Raw genomic sequence first — 16,025 nt, 5'->3', positions numbered from 1 at the left:
GGTCACAGAGGAGTCTGAACGCCAACATCTGCTGCTCCGGTGAAATGCGTCTTAAATTTGTCCTCACCATGGGGCTCATTGTCACTGCGAGTTCTTACTTCTCCATGTAGCTGCCTGTAAACTGTTCTAATTGCCCATTGCAGCCAATCAGAACCCAGCTTTCATTTTCCCACAGCTGTTTAGGAAACGAAAGCTGAGCACTGATTGGTTTCCATGGGCAACTAGAACATTTTTACCTCAGACACTTCTAATAAGGTCTATTGCCCGTGAGCAGTTTTGATGTGTGCAACTCTCATTATGTGCTGAAGGGAACGTCCCGCCCGAATGCTCATAAGCCGGAAGTGATCTTGGCACGTTCCCTTCAGCACATAATGAGAGTTGCACACATCAAAACTGCTGACGGGCAATAGCCCTTATTGGAAGTGTCTGAGGTAAAATTGGTCTAGTTGCCCGTGGAAACCAATCAGAGCTCAGCTTTAGTTTCCTAAACAGCTGTGGGAAAATGAAAGCTGCGTTCTGATTGGCTGCCATGGGCAATTAGAACAGTTTTACCTCAGGGCACTTTCACACGATGCGTTGCGTCACGTTTTTCGATGCGTTTTTTGTCGCACTCCACTGTCTTCAGCCTTGATGACATGATAAGATTACATTGCGTTTTAGCAGATGCAGTAGAAACGCAGTGTAACTTTATCATGTGATCAAGGCTGAAGACAGTGGAATGCGTCAAAAACGCATCGAAAAACGTGACGCAACGCATCGTGTGAAAGCGCCCTCAGACATCTGATACATTTCCCACTAGCTGTGTAGAGACCTAGGCCCAGATGTTAGGGACTAGTTACGTGCAGTTTAGTAATAGTAAAAGTTATGTTTTATACTTTATACCGCTCGGTGGGTATCACTACCTGGAGCTGGGGCCAGCCGCCGCTATACCGGGCACACACAGTCCTTATTCCTGGCACCAGTCTGCCCTGTTCATGGCATTTCAGCAGTAAATTCCTGCCACATTTTTTCCATAGACGTTGGGAAGAGACACCAGGGAGAAACTCGCACGTAAATACCTTCAGCAAACATCCTGCTCAGGCCGAGGGGAGATGCCGCTCTGTTTTTCTTTATGTCTGCAGTTTCCACTGTAAAACGTCAGAGTATGATCTAAAGCGCGGCTGATTACGGAGCCTGGAGACGGCAGAACCACAATCCTGACCTGACCCGATAACCAGCGCAGGACCCGTCACCGCAACGTTTACCAGGGTCTATGGATTCTGATTTACAATCACCTGTGTTTTCTATAGAAAACATTGGATGACATCCGTATACAGTCAGTTTGTGATGTATACATCACTACGATGCTCCAAGTTTCGTGGTCGGTCCGTGAAATCTGGCCAGTGCACGGTCTGTGCTTAATGGACGGAGCACAGCCATTCTCAGGTATCTGTGAGAGACACTATAAAGCATTTTAGGATAAATTCACACAATTTTTAAAAAATTTTTTAGGGGCAGATTTACTCGTCCGATGATCAAAGTGGTGCGGCCTAAAAGCATTGAGATTCGGTGCATAATATTAGCCTGCACTGGAGTTATTCATTCTACATCCGTTATGAAGCCGCACCTACGGAACAACAAACATATGAATACTGTAAATACTGGGAGTTGTAGTGTCCCAACATCTTAAGATCGCACTGTGTGGGCCCATCATCGACAAGTCCCAATTTGCCAGAATTTTTTTTTCATGGACCAAAAAGAGACTGTGCATCAAAAAGTTGGCCGTCCTAAGCAGGGGAGGAGACTTCTATGTGTGTGTGATACCCACAAATTACTAGAATTTAGTAACCTAACCCGGACATGCTGCTTGATAGGTTGCAGAGAAGCCAATTGGGCAGCTTTACGCCCCAATCGGTGGACACACTTGTCCAATCACAGCCATGTCTAGATGTTAGGGGCGTAACACTGCCCGATTGGCTTCTCTGCATCCCATCAAGCAATACGTCTGGGATAAGCGGACCTGTGCAATGGAGGACCTTAAGTTTGGGTCCATTTATCTCTACTAATGACGCTTGACTTATGTTACGCCAATCTCGATTAACTCAGTCGTTGCGGTTTAGCTGGATGTTGTGAGCTTGTGATGAATCCAGTTTGAGGGTCCTCGATTAGACATCTATAGTATCCCCTTCCCGCATCTACAAGTTATTGCTGCTTATGTGGGGGCATCGTGCACCCCATCGTTGTTATACCGGATTGAGACAGAGACTGAAGCTGTGGTTATGATTCAGTTCAGAAGCTGTAATTCATGATTTGGTAAGGTACAGAGGACAGTGCAATGTGATACAACAATTTCAGAAATAACGACTCTACAATTCTCAATTTGTCTATATTACACCATATAAATATACATAGAATGCAGCTATGTGTCTCACCAGGAGCATCGACAGTATCAGCACCTCTCAAACGTGAGGCGCCCACCCATAGAAGAAATGTACAATCTTAACATTACATATGTACAAAAAAAAAAAATTCTTTATATTTCCATTTTTTTATATATATATTTTGTTTTTTGTTCATTATTTTAAACCAACCACTCGCAAAACGGAATAAAAAATAAAATCTGTACAAGAACCATTAAAGGATTCAATTGAGGCTTAACCCCTCCACTGCCGGACGCAGGAGATGTATGTTCCACCGCTCCTTTCCAGCAGAGCAGGGGGGTAACTCTCCACAGCCCCCCCCCCCCCCATCCCGGGAGACCCTCGATAGCGCTGCCTCGTAAAAGTCTCTCCGGGGCTGCAAGAGTTAATTAATAAGTGATGGCTAAAATAGAAAAACAATTGCTACAGTACTGTGTACAGGAATGGCATTTCATCGTATTCGTTTTTCAGCGTTCACCTTTTGTCCTAACGCGTACACATTGTCAACGTTCTCCGTATCCCACACACTGGGCGGTGAGGAGACGTCATGGCCTCTCCACTGGTGGCGGACGTCACCTAATTGCTTCAAATATTACACAACGATGCGTGAAACGTGAGAAAAGGCAAAAAAAACATAAAACAATCACTGGAAATAATGGGACGCTCTGAAGACAATGTATATCTGCAGCAAATACTTTCATTTTGAGTCTTGTAAGGAAGGGTTAACAGAGACACCCGACAATCAGTGGCAAGTGGCCAGCAGCAGGAGTCCCACAGCACACGTGTTGCTCAACGCCAGTCTATCCACTGAATTACTGATGTGATGGGACCGCCATGGGTCCACCACACCCCCCATCCAAGGTTAAGTTGGATTTTCATGCTTGTAAATACATTTTCAGCTCCAGTTTTTTTTATCTGTGCTAAAAAATTCCCATCATAACATTATTTTCTACATCATATTCAGTACACCACATCTTTAAATGGGTGTGATGCTAAGAAATAAGACAGCGGAGACCCAATAAGATAGGTGTAGGCTGCAGACAGTATTCTGTCCCATGAAAAGTCCAATCTTACACACATGATCAATGTTTAATACCAGAGAGTGGATACAACCATTGTTATATGACGGAATATAGAAGACTGGAGCCGTGTAACACACACTGAACATAGAACATTACAATGGACTCAATGTTCTCACTATAAGGTATAGCAGTTAATACTGAGGGACACCAGCGACACAGCAGAAGCTGCTGCGAGGCCGAGCCTTGTTCTATGTATAGACGCCTTAACATTGTTCAACATCCTTTGGCGCCGGTATGTAAATGGACCATTCCTGGTTTATTCATGTAAACAGCGTCTGGTGAATGTAAAGATGAACATAAATCAGCAGCGTGTTAGTACAACACAGACAGGTATATGGTGGATGTGCACAATTCATCCAACTGCTAAATGCAGGTCACATGAACTTCGTGTCTCACATAATTTTTTCTAAATTCCCCAATGTCTGCATCTCAACTCAACTTTTTGAGTAAAATGTCAAAAGAGCCGAAGCACAAAGTGGTCAAGTACCAGCCTGATGTAGACAAATGTCTTTACATGGCTGTCCGATACTACACTTGATGCCCCATACATCAATCAAGAGCCACCATCATACGCGCCCTAACCCTTTGGGACACCCCCATAAACACAAGATGGATGGTCTAGCCCAGTGATGGCAAACCTTTTAGAGATCGAGTGCCCAAAATGAGACCCAAAAAACACTAGCTTTTCCCAAAGTGCCAACATGGCAATTTAGGCAGTAACAAAGTTTTTGCTACCAGAATCTTTGAGCTCCAATCCGACACCTTTTCACTCTTTGGACAGGACCAAGCAGCACAGGATGGGTCACTTTAAAACAGCAGGGCACTACTTGGACTGCCTGAGACTGCAGGAAGATGCCATGTCAGGCAAACTCTGTGTCTGGGAGACAGCCCGTGTGTCCACAGAGAGGCCTCCGAGTGCCATCTCTGGCACCAGTGCCATAGGTTCGCCACCACTGGTCTAGCCCATCAAAATGGCTGGTGTGGCCAAATTTGCTTGATCGAGGGCATATAAGATTGTCTTGCTCTCCCAGTTTCCTGACTAGATGAGGCATAATCAATGTGTAGGACGGACTTGCGCCATCTTACTGCCAACAGTACCAAATCGACCAGTAGCTCAATGACCATCGACAGCCCAAAAATAGAGAAATGGCAATGTCATATGCGACAACCCAATGAAGAATCCCGAATATTGGGACTACAAGAGCTTAGTATGGAGTACTATCTAAGCAATTAGGTAGAGTCACCACTGATCGATCCCACCTCATATTAGGGGATCCTATTATCACTTAGCCCTTTCAGTCATTGCTGGAATCGGTCTCAATTGGCTTATTACTAGAAAAACAAAGAATCCATGAAATATTACAATCTATGGTGGATCTACCCAAACGTGAAAAACTAAGATTCCTCGGAGACAAGGATTATGGTCAACTAGATCTCCATGAACGACGGTAGAACGTGTTGGTAATCCACTAGATTGACCCACACACTTAGGACAAATTCTATAGGCGTGCAAAATTCTGAAAAAGCTAGTGCACACTCATACCTTGTCACTCACTCACTCGGAATGCAATGAAGGACGAGCAAAGTAACGACGAAAGACCCTCTACAAAGGGTGGATGTATCTTTCATGACGGCGAATGGCTGATCTATTCCTCGATACAGGTTAGTGTCACAGGAAAGGCTTCAGTATAAAACTCACATTAGGATGGCATAAAGTGCAAACCTTAGACCTTTCATACTGGGAAACACAACACAAGGCAAAGATGGCCCACCTTAGAGACCACCATCATCTTCTAAGTGACCTTTCGTTATCTGCACCACGACACACCCGATTCAACTTTTCTCCATCGATGACAGGTCTGTAATTTCCAGGTAATTACAAATGTGATATTTTTTATCACCACTAGAGGCAGTGTTGTATATGGGCTGCTCTTTGCTGCTCACAGTGGTGGGAGGTGGTACTGTATCTATTGGGAATAATTTGAATTCAGATACTTTTTGGAGAAAAAGATGGCGTTGAAATGCGGTCTTTAACTAAAGACTGAATTTAGATACAGAGAATGAAACGCTATTACTTCAAGGAGATAGATTTTGGAGTCTTAGAATAAACATTTTAAATGGTCAAGTTGAGAGGGCACCACCAGATTGACTATACGACGGTCTAACATCGTCGGTCTAACATCGATTCCACCTTGCTAGGAGTCAGTGAGGAAACAGTGTGTGTCACATGATCTCTCTTGGCTTTGCTGAATGGCTGAGAGGGCTCCAAAGGGGAGGAGCATATATGGCATAGCATTTTTCAGCTTTTTTTTGATGGGGACTTGATTTTTGCCCTAACTGGTTCAACTCTAAGCAAGATGGGGACAGGATTCAGTGAGTCGTAGTCATCCAATACTCTCTTGAAGGTGCACAACCTATCGGTTCTATGTCAGTCAAATGGTCGTCTGAATACTTTGACGCCTTTTATAGCCATCATGTAAGGGGTCGTTCATTAAAAACGCAGCAAAAATAAAAAAGTCATATCCCCACAGTGGTGGAAGGCCATGTCTTTCACATGATATCTACCATCAGATGCCAACAACCAATCGCCACCAACATTCAAAAAGTTATCATACAGCCGGTTCTCGATAGCCTCGGCGTCTATGTACAAGGCTCTGTAGCTATAATCTTTGGAAGGATGCAAATTTATGTCAAGCCACATAAAAGATAAAACGTAGAACAAAATTGATAAAAAAAAATAACAAAAATGTGCCAAATGGTCGTTTTGTTTTACGTTCTTCACCCTCTTGCCCCGGAAAGCCCTTTCACGTAAAATAAAGACAGATAAGATGATTAGTGATGTTATGGCAAACAAATTTTGGCTTAAGGCAAATGTAACGACAAAATAAATACATAAGGTGTTGCTGTCTGTAAGCTGCTTCTCAACGAGGCGGCCATTTTAGTGTAGACATCTTTACGAGAAACACAACCAGAAGATGAGGCAAATCCTGCCTATAATTTCATAGATGCCACTAATCCAGTGGACATTGGCTTTATAGCGCCTGCTGGGCATTGGGATGACTTTTTGAGTATTACGAATTGATCAAATCGGTTATCAATTTTTGAAAAATAAAATTACGGCCACCGGGTTTGACACAAACCTTGACCAAATGCCTAGGAATTCATTGGGCCATTAGTGGGCATGTGACTGATCATGTGACTAGCAAGGAGGATCTCTGTCTGGACCTACAGGAGTCGGGAAGTAAGAGTTCTCCTTACGGAGACTGCCAATTTAGGCCACCGTGTAGGCGTGTGGAGTCTGGGAAAATATGCAAAGTTTTCCAGGATGGGATAAGGAAAACCACGCCTCTTTTAGCTACCATGTAAGGCAGCTCCCTACACGACATAATTTTTTTAAAAATCATCGATGTAGGTTCTGAATGCCATTATTCAATCTATCATGGAGGCCATGGTCATATATAAATTCAACTTAGGTAAGTGGGAATTTGAATTTTTGAGGGTTCTAGCGAAAAAAAAATCCCTTTCTTTCATAAGGCTCAATATGTAAGGCGCTGCTCCCGAGAGCTAACAGGAATCCAGCCCACAGCTACGTAGACTACGTCCTACTCCTCCCACAGCCGGAGAGAGGAACCTCCCATCACTTCTCCAGAATCGGATCTAGTGATACTACCCGCCTCTGTAAAGATTCATCACTTTTCGAAAATATATTCCCAGACGCAGCTTACAGATTCGCAAGAAATTTTGGCAACACGAAAATAAATACAAAAATATATTTTAAAAAAATAAAACACTAAAAATACAACATAAAAAAACTAATTTTACAAAAAATGTCAAAGAAACCAATGATCTGCTGGTGGAAACTCAACATATCCCCCCCCCCCCTATCGTCCCGCCCCTCCCCCACAGATGCTTTTGCAGCTTGCCGCCTCCTTTTGCTGTGAGCGTATTGCCAGGATGTGCAAAGTAACGAAGAGTAGAGTTGAGGAAGACTTTCCACCAAGCTGCAAGAGGCTTCTACATTGACAATCATTCTGTTCCCCGTCTATTAGTCCCTTTTTTTTTTTTTTTCATATATATATATAGTTTTTTTTTTTTTCAATTTTTCGCTCTTGCTGCAACCTCCTATAAATCTATGGCGTCGACGTGAATCTCGTGAGAGAAGGCGATCGATAAATTATAAGCATTTAGAAAATATATATTATATATATAGATATATCTATGTTACGAGAGTAAAGAGAAGGATAGATTTAAATAAAATATTACTATTTTTTTATGTTTTTTTTTTTCTTCTTTTAGTTTTTATACCAAAAACAACCAAAAAAAAAAAAAAAGTATCTGTTGGAGGCTAAAGCATTCCACATTCAGTAACTGTTTGGCTATCAGAGGGTCGACCTTGTACCCCTCCTCCCCTCCTTCGAGGCCCATGAAACCTTGTAGCACTGCTGCTGTTCACGACTACCCAGAAGCCTTTGCTGTGGGAGCCCCATTTTGCCACGCAACAAAAGACACAAAAAGACATATACATAAAAGGCACACCCCTTCCACAGTCCTCGTAGGTCCTACTCCACCCCTGGGAAAAAAAAAAAAATTAAAATAAATTAAAAAAATAAAATTCAGCATAATCCACAGGGGTGACCCCAGCTTGGCCGAGTGAGTAGGATTTTTTTCTTTTGTAGTCTTACAAAGGAAACGAAATGCTAAAAAAAGGACAAAAGTTCCACAGTTTGAAATAAATTAAAAAAAAAAAAACTTATGTTTTTCGGTCGAGTTCTCGATGGGTTTTTGTTCTTTTTTTTTTTGTTTTTTTTTTGATTTCCTGAAAAAAAATGGCTTATCACTGCATGCGCAAAGAGAGAGAAACTAAAACTTTGTTGTTTTTTTTTTCCTTGTTGCATCCGTTTAAAAAAGGGAAAGAAAAACTTTGTCGAAAAGCGAAAAAAAAACCCCAAATTGAAAATATTAAAAATAAAATAAGTTACAGTTTTTTTTCGTCTTTTTTTTTGTTTGTTTTGTAGAGTGTGTTGTAACTTTCTTATGGCAACAAACTCCTATTCTGTGCAAAGTATCTGAATCTACAGTAATTGTGTTTGTTCCCCTTGAGAATACAAAAAAAAGACAAAAGACAAAAAAAGGTGAAAAAAAAAAAGCAAGAAAAATAAATAAATATGAAACTGGAAATAAACCACATTTTTGATCTCTGTGTAAAATAGTTCTTTGTGTTATTAAGTTTTACGTCTTTTAGAGTTTTAAGTGTCAGTAAGGTTCAGGACTCCACCGGAGTCGTGTTGTCTGAGGAGACGTCAGTCTGTTCTACTGCTCCTTCTTGTGTCGTCGTGTCCTCCTCGATGTCCGGATGGGGCTCCTCGATGTCGGGGGTTTGGAGAAGACCATCTTCCTCCTCAATGCCACTGTTCCTGTCCTTGTCAGATTCCTCAGCTTCTTCCTCCAATGTCAGCTCAAACTGGAACTTATCAATGCACGATTCATCGTCTTTATCCTGGTCATCTGGTGGTGGAGATGGACTCTGAGGGATCATGCCCTGGTACCAATCCCGGTTGTCCTCCAATGTATCCAGGATATCCTGAGCGTCCGGATGTACGAGGTCTGCCCACGTTTCCCAAAGAGGGTGGACGATATAGTCAATGAAGCCAACCTAAAGACAAGGAGGCAAACATGAGGTTACCAAAGACTTCGAGAGCTTAAAGTCGTCAAAGATTCTCCACTTTTGGAAAAAAAAAAGCCTCTATTAGTGTAGACCCCTGTCCAGACAGGACATCTGACCATCTGCCTACTGAGAAGTCTCATTATTTTTCAACTAATGGATCATCAGTGTCATCTACTGGGAATTTGCTACCAAGAATCTTTCTGCCAATGGCCAACTTCAGGATAGTCATAGGCCGGACATGCCTCAGGACTGTCCCACCAAACATTCGTTCAGAGTCCATGTGTTGAGTTGATCCTCTTACCTCGTGGGTAAAACCTCAACTCTGGTACCATCAGTTCAATCAAATTATCAATCAGCGATTACAATTTTTGCCCTGAACATGACAGATCCCAGGAACAGTGTTAAATGCCACCGGCAACCTGAAATGCGTCTGGTGGACAACTCAACTAGCCTTATTTTGTGCCAGGGATTGGACATAATAACCTGTGATGAGGAACGCATTTTATGGCCTTAGCTATAGTCTCATCTGTAAAATCGTAAGGTCCAACTACAAGCAAATCGATGATGTTTCCAAAAGAGGACACCATGATGTCCATCAAGTCTGTTTCATCGAAGGCCAAAACACCTTCACAACGTTCTGCTGGTGACAAGACCTTCTTTGATGATTGGAAGCTTTTGGGAGTATCAGAAGGTAACCCGTGTGTTGTATGTCAATACCCTAGCTCTTGGCTGTGTTGCTGAGGTGTGTAAGCAGGACAGCCATAGGTGACTTATCTCAAGATCAAAAGCTCAAAAAACTGGAAGTGGACAATAAACTTGCATGTTTGGGGACGCCAAAGTCCATTCACCTACTGCCATTCTACCCATTTACTCAATCAGCACTCTTGTCAATGGCCTCCATCTTTGGCCAGTTTGCCAAATTTCTCCGTGGCCAATCACCTATTCAATATCTACCCATCGATACTTACCTGTGATCCAATCACCTACCTATTAGCCAATTAACTCCATTGTCACTCACCTAGTTTACTGCCACCATCTACTGCCAGTTTGTCCACCAACTCCAAGGTCGCTCGCCTATTGTTTATCTACCCATCCATACTTACCTGTGATCCATCCACCTACTACCAGTTCGCCCATCTACTCCATTGACACTGCCCAGTCAGTTGCCACTGCGGCCTGTCTGCCAACCTACTCCATGGCCACCCACCTATTAAATATCACTGACTCACTGATGCACTCACCTGTGATGCATCTACCTACTACCAATCCGCCAATCTACTTCATTGCCACTCACCGAGTTCTCTACCACCATCTACTTCCAGTCTGCACACCTACCCCATGGCCGCCCACCTACTCCATATGTGCCCATCCATACTCACCTGTGATTTCTCCACAGAGGCCGTGTGCTTGTCACACATGGGGCTGATCTCCATCCCCCTCTCTCGCTCTTTGTCTCCTTGTCTGAAGAACTCCTCCAGGATGCGGTCCGTCCACTGACGATACAGCTCGAGTGGTTTGGTCGGGTTGCTGAGATCGGCACAATGTACCATATTGCGAAGGACCTGTAGAGAGGGAAGAAACAGTGCAGATCTATATATAGCTCCACCTTATGGCAGCAGGTAGAGAAAGTTATACTTCCTTTATGTACTCACCTGTATCCTGTCTGTGTAGTTATCTAGCAGTAAAACACCAGAACTGGTCACCTTTTTGGTCTCCACCATGGTCTTCAGGTCCGCCAACAAGCTCATGTGTTTGGACATATCTGTCGCCAGGACCTAAAAGGTCATAAATGTACATAATAAAACACTAGATTCATTGGGAGATGCACTACATACATGACCCTGAAGAAGCTTCCTTATCTTGTACTCCAGAGCTGCTGGTTATCAATGGAAACAGTCAGTAAGCTTTTAAAACATTCCCCTAACACCATGGTCGAGCTCCTGAAAACCCAAATACTGTATCCTGCATCAGATACCATACAACTGGTATACAAACTGCACATCCTGGAAGCCAAATCACCAGAAAAAAAGTTCTGTGAAGTCTGCACAACTGAGAATACAGCTCTGCAGTGGAAACACACTGAAACAAAGGATCAGCACAGGATAAGTAATGTCATGTATGTACACAGTGACTGCACCAGCAGCAGAATAGTGAGTGCAGCTCTGGGGTATAATACAGGATGTAACTCAGGATCAGTACAGGATAAGTAATGTCATGTATGTACACAGTGACTGCACCAGCAGCAGAATAGTGAGTGCAGCTCTGGGGTATAATACAGGATGTAACTCAGGATCAGTACAGGATAAGTAATGTCATGTATGTACACAGTGACTGCACCAGCAGCAGAATAGTGCGTGCATCTCTGGAGATCGTTATCTCATTAGCAGAGGGTGTGGCTGTGTGTGGAGCTGCTGTGTGTTTGTGCTCCTGAGCTCCTGGAGGAAGATCTGCCCGCCCAGGGCCTGCTCTCTCCTCTCCCAGGGAGGGAGTTAGGTTCCTGGGGATGAGTGAGGGAGCCAAGTCCCAGGCTCCTGCTTCCCGGTCTAGGCCGGCGGGAGGCAGGAAAGGACAGCAACCGGCCAGCGCTATGGAGGACTCAGGGGTGAGACGTTCCACCCGGAGTCGTAGCAATACGGCTCCTGCTCCCCCTGAGAAGCGGAGAACCCAGAAGCTGAATGCCCAAGTCGGTGCGGGTGGGAGCGGTCCTTCCGGGGCTGGAGCCATGAAGCGGAGTGCTCACAGAGGTAAGGCTGACCATGCGGGGGGAGGCTGGGCGGTGCAGGGACCCCGGGAGTCTTTGTCCACTTATGCCTCCCGGGTCCAGAGCCACCTCTGTGAGTATGAAGAGGCGACCAAGACCATCAGGAGGCTCCGGGAGGAGCTGCGTTGTGCCCGTGCCAGGGTGAATACAGCAATGGGGAAGCAGAGGACGGAGATTACCAGTGAAATTAAAAGACTAAAATCAGACATTGAGAAGCTTCTTATAAGAAAGACTTTTATTAGCGAGAACGGCGGTCCATTCAAGGAAAAATTGTTGAATGATGACAGATTTGCAGACATGGCTGATAACAGAGAGCAAAGGCTGAAGGGGTTGCAGCCTGCAAGCCAGGTGGAGGAGGAGGATGATGATGATGATAACGAGCAGCAGTTCCCACCTGGCGGCCTGCAGGAAGATCAGCAGGCCTCGTGCAGTGGGCCCCCTGCAGGACAGCCAGCAGTAACACCTCGCTCGGGGGAGGACAGTGACACCGGCAGCCAGGGAGGGGCGCTCATGGCGGAGATCCGGCTGCTCGAGTCCCCAGTGCGCATGGAGAACTTTTCTTTTGGTGATGAACTCCCAGAGGAAGCCGCTGGGGGGAGCAGCCGGAGGAAGGCGAAGAAGACCAGGCCCAAGCAGCAAGAAGAGGTAAGATTCATCTTTACCCCCCTCCCTGTAAACCCCCCCGGGCACAGCGCAGGGTCAGCTCACTGTGCAAGCCCTGCTACCCAAACCCCCCCGAGTTCTGCTGTGGACCCGGTGCAAGGGTACAGGGAGATTACAAAGCCAGGTGGCGAGGCGCAAAGCTCCATCTCTGCTTGTAGTAGTGGAAATGGAGCAGGGAAAGCATCGGCTGAAAGGCCGGACACTGAGTGTCGCCCCGCGGGGGGCGCTCCATCTAGCACTGGCACTGTGGCCTGCTCCCCAGGGGGAGGGGGGGGCAGCCTGGTGTCGGCGTCGGTTACGGGTCCCAGTCCCAGTCCTCCCAGCGGTGGCGATTTCAAAAAAGTCCTGTTTTGTATTGGTATTGGTAATAATGAAAATAGAAATCCTGTAGAGACTGGTGAAAGACGGACGGCGAGCAAACGCAAACTGACATCTGACGCCGAAGAAGCGGAGGGCAAAAGCCAATCTGGGGTTGGGGTCACCTCTGGACAGATCATGCAGGCCGGGGGAATTGGTTCTGTGGAGGTGGCCTCTGCCCCTATGGCCAGAGATGCTGAGGCTGTCCTGCCGTCCGTCGTTACTGCTGGTCCAGCGAGTGTGAATGGTGCTGTGGCTGAAGGATCGTTATCAGGGGGAGAAAATGCAGGTGATGGTGGTGCTGTGAGTAGAGATGGTGGTATGGAGAGAGGTATTGCTGGGACTAGTGGTGCTGCTATGGTGGGAGGTGATGTTGTTACTATGAGTGGAAGTGTTGCTGTGGATGAGGGGGCTGTTGTGAGTGGCGGGGCTGCTGTGAGTGGAGATGGTGGTATGGAGAGAGGTATTGCTGGGACTAGTGGTGCTGCTATGGTGGGAGGAGCTGCTGTAACTGGGGAGGTTCCTGTGAGTAGAGATACTGGTGTGGCTGGAGGAGTTGCTGGGACTTGTGGTGATGCTATGGTGGGAGGTGATGGCGTTGTGGGATGTTTTGCAGGTAATAAGAGGGCTGTTATGAGTGGGGGTGTGGTGGGATCTGGTCCTGTTGTACCCCCAGCGGTGGCAACCCCCAGCAGTGGTAGAAGTTATGCCAGTGTCACTGCTGGGGGAGATTTCGCATCCTCCTCGTCTTCGGGCCCTAGGGGCAATATTTTGCAGCAGCGTCTTCTGGAGGCTCTGAGAAAAGGGGAAAGATCAATCACTGTAGAGGGTGGAGAGGTTGATCTGTCCTTCTGGATAGAGAGGCACGGCCTTGGAGCCTTCCGAGAAAATAGAGGGGGGGAAACTGCATGGTCCCTCCCGACAGCCGGGCCAGGTGGCGCCCGTAGGAATGTGGTCCGTCTTAGGTGGCGGGGCAGTGATGCGTGTCCACCTAGAACTAAGGTGGTTGAGCTCCTCCTAGAGATGGGCTTCAAGGCAATAGACATCTTTGCCTTGATTCATCCTTATGGCACATCTGAGTTCGATGTCAGTTTTGTTCGCCCGGAGGGACTTGAGCTCTTCTGGGGGAATTATGAGCTGAAAAAGAACATGCCCGGTTGGCGAGACTTTGCTGTTCAGGCAGTGTCTCGCCAAAATCAGGTCAAGAAAGTGACCGTTTTAACCCGTAATGAATCACTTTCTTGCTATGACATCATGACTTGGCTTGGGCGATATGGTGAAGTATTAGAGACGCCAAGGAAAAATCGGGACGAGTTTGGTATCTGGTCAGGGGCCTGGACCTTTATGATGAAGTTAAAGGTTTCAGGTAACTCAGTCGCCCACATCCCTTCATCAGCCTTCCTGGGGAGGGATCGCATCCAGATCTTCTACCAGGGTCAGCCTAAGCTGTGCCACAGGTGCGGTGACCCCACACATTTCAGCGCAAACTGCACTGTGCAGAAGTGTGCGTTGTGTGGGGGTGTCGGCCATCTCGCTGCATCCTGTAAGCAGATTCGGTGTCACCTGTGTGGTGACTTAGGTCACCCGTTCAGCCGTTGTCCTCGTTCTTTTGCTAATGCGGTTCTGGCTCCGGTGGGTGAAGGCCATGAGGCCGAATCTGCTGGGGAGGGGACTAGCAGAGGCGGAGGAACTGAGGGGCCAGGGAAGAAAGATAAGAAAGTGACGCCATCACGACAGAGGCGTCAGGAGAGGCGCCAAAGGGACAGGGAGGTGGGGGAGTCGCGGGTCACTGCCCCCGGCCCTGTCCTTCAGCCCAATCTTGTTGCTGAGGCCCCGAGGAATGATGAGTTGGATGAGGAGGTCAGGAGGATCCAGAGGGAGGAAGCGGCCACGCTCTCAGAATCCTCCCATTATGAGAGTATGGATGAGGATAGTCGGGCGTGGCTACAGGAAAAGCGCAAGCAGGGCAAAAGGAAAAAGAAAAAGAAGGGAGATTTACAATCTTCTCTCACCCTGACTCAGAAGCCAAAGGAAGGTAAAACTGATTCCCCTCTGGTTGGTCTTTCCAACCGGTTCCAAGCCCTTGACAATGTCTCTGCCTCAGAGGTTGAGGGTGAGGTTCCGGAGAGGGCGGGAGGGCTTTCAGGAGATGCTGAGTCTTCCGCTGAGGATGCTTCGTCCTCAGAATGGGAGACTGACCTGGAGTCCGGAGACGAGGATGAAAGAGCTGATATGGATACTACAGTTTCAAAAAAGAGAGGGAAAGGGTCCTCTTCCGAAACTGAAGAGAAGGGCGGTGGGAAAAAGAAAGCCGTCTAACTCAACCACTCATGATGGCGGCACCCACCCCGTTGACGCTGGCGTCCATTAATGTCGCCAGCATTAAGTCTGATGCGGCTAGATTTGCGGCCTTTGATTTTCTCGGCCGCGTTGAAGCCGACATTTTATTTTTGCAGGAGACCAGGCTACCAGATTTGGCGGCCGTGTATAAAGCTAAGAGGGAATGGAGACACGGGCCTTCCTATTGGTCTCTTGCGGCCGAGCCGTATAGCGGAGTGGCGGTCCTTTTTACCGCATCGGTAGAATGCCGACGAGTTATTGAGTTAGAAATGGGGAGGTGCCTGATCCTGGATGTCCTCATGAAGGGACAAGAACTTCGTCTTATTAACATCTATGGTCCCCAGTCCAAGTGGGACAGGAAGTGTCTCTTTATGAGGATCAAGCCCTACCTTTTTACAAGTCGGCAGGTGGTCTTTGGAGGGGACTTCAATGCTGTCACGAGGTCCCAGGATAGGGGAGGTTCCAGAGACAAGCTGACTTATGATAGCGTCGCTCTTAATAGCATAGCTAGTGAGGCTCGCCTGGTGGATGTCCACATCCGGCACACCCCAGGCCACGCGGGGTTCACCTATTATAGGGGTAGCTGTAGGTCTAGAATAGACAGGTTTTATTTAAAGGAGGAAGCCATCTCTTCAGCAGTGTCCGTTGTTGAGGTGGAGTTCTCCGATCACTGTTTAATTTTGTTTTCTCTGAATGTTACAGAGACCCCCCAGATGGGAAGAGGCTACTGGAAGCTCAATTCGTCTCTCCTGGAAGAA

General features: G+C 46.5%; 1 protein-coding gene across 9 annotated transcripts in view; it reads right to left on the bottom strand.

Annotated features, from left to right (window-relative positions):
* Positions 1 to 2,256: 2,256 nt before the first annotated feature.
* Positions 2,257 to 16,025, bottom strand: part of PDE4A (phosphodiesterase 4A) — an 873,456-nt gene continuing 859,687 nt past the window's right edge. For all 9 annotated transcript variants that reach the window (XM_072149486.1, XM_072149488.1, XM_072149487.1 and 6 more), the window contains 3 exons: positions 10,799 to 10,921; positions 10,526 to 10,708; positions 2,257 to 9,134 (listed from right to left, as the gene is read on the bottom strand). In XM_072149486.1, coding sequence (XP_072005587.1) covers positions 8,745 to 9,134; positions 10,526 to 10,708; positions 10,799 to 10,921 — 696 coding nt within the window. In that variant the 3' untranslated portion in view covers positions 2,257 to 8,744. The remainder of the gene's footprint in view (positions 9,135 to 10,525; positions 10,709 to 10,798; positions 10,922 to 16,025) is intronic.

Source organism: Engystomops pustulosus, chromosome 4 (genome assembly GCF_040894005.1).
Source record: "Engystomops pustulosus chromosome 4, aEngPut4.maternal, whole genome shotgun sequence".
NCBI classification, from domain to species: Eukaryota; Metazoa; Chordata; class Amphibia; order Anura; family Leptodactylidae; genus Engystomops; species Engystomops pustulosus.
Note: the sequence above shows the minus strand (reverse complement) of the source record. Positions and strands in the feature narration are given on the sequence as shown.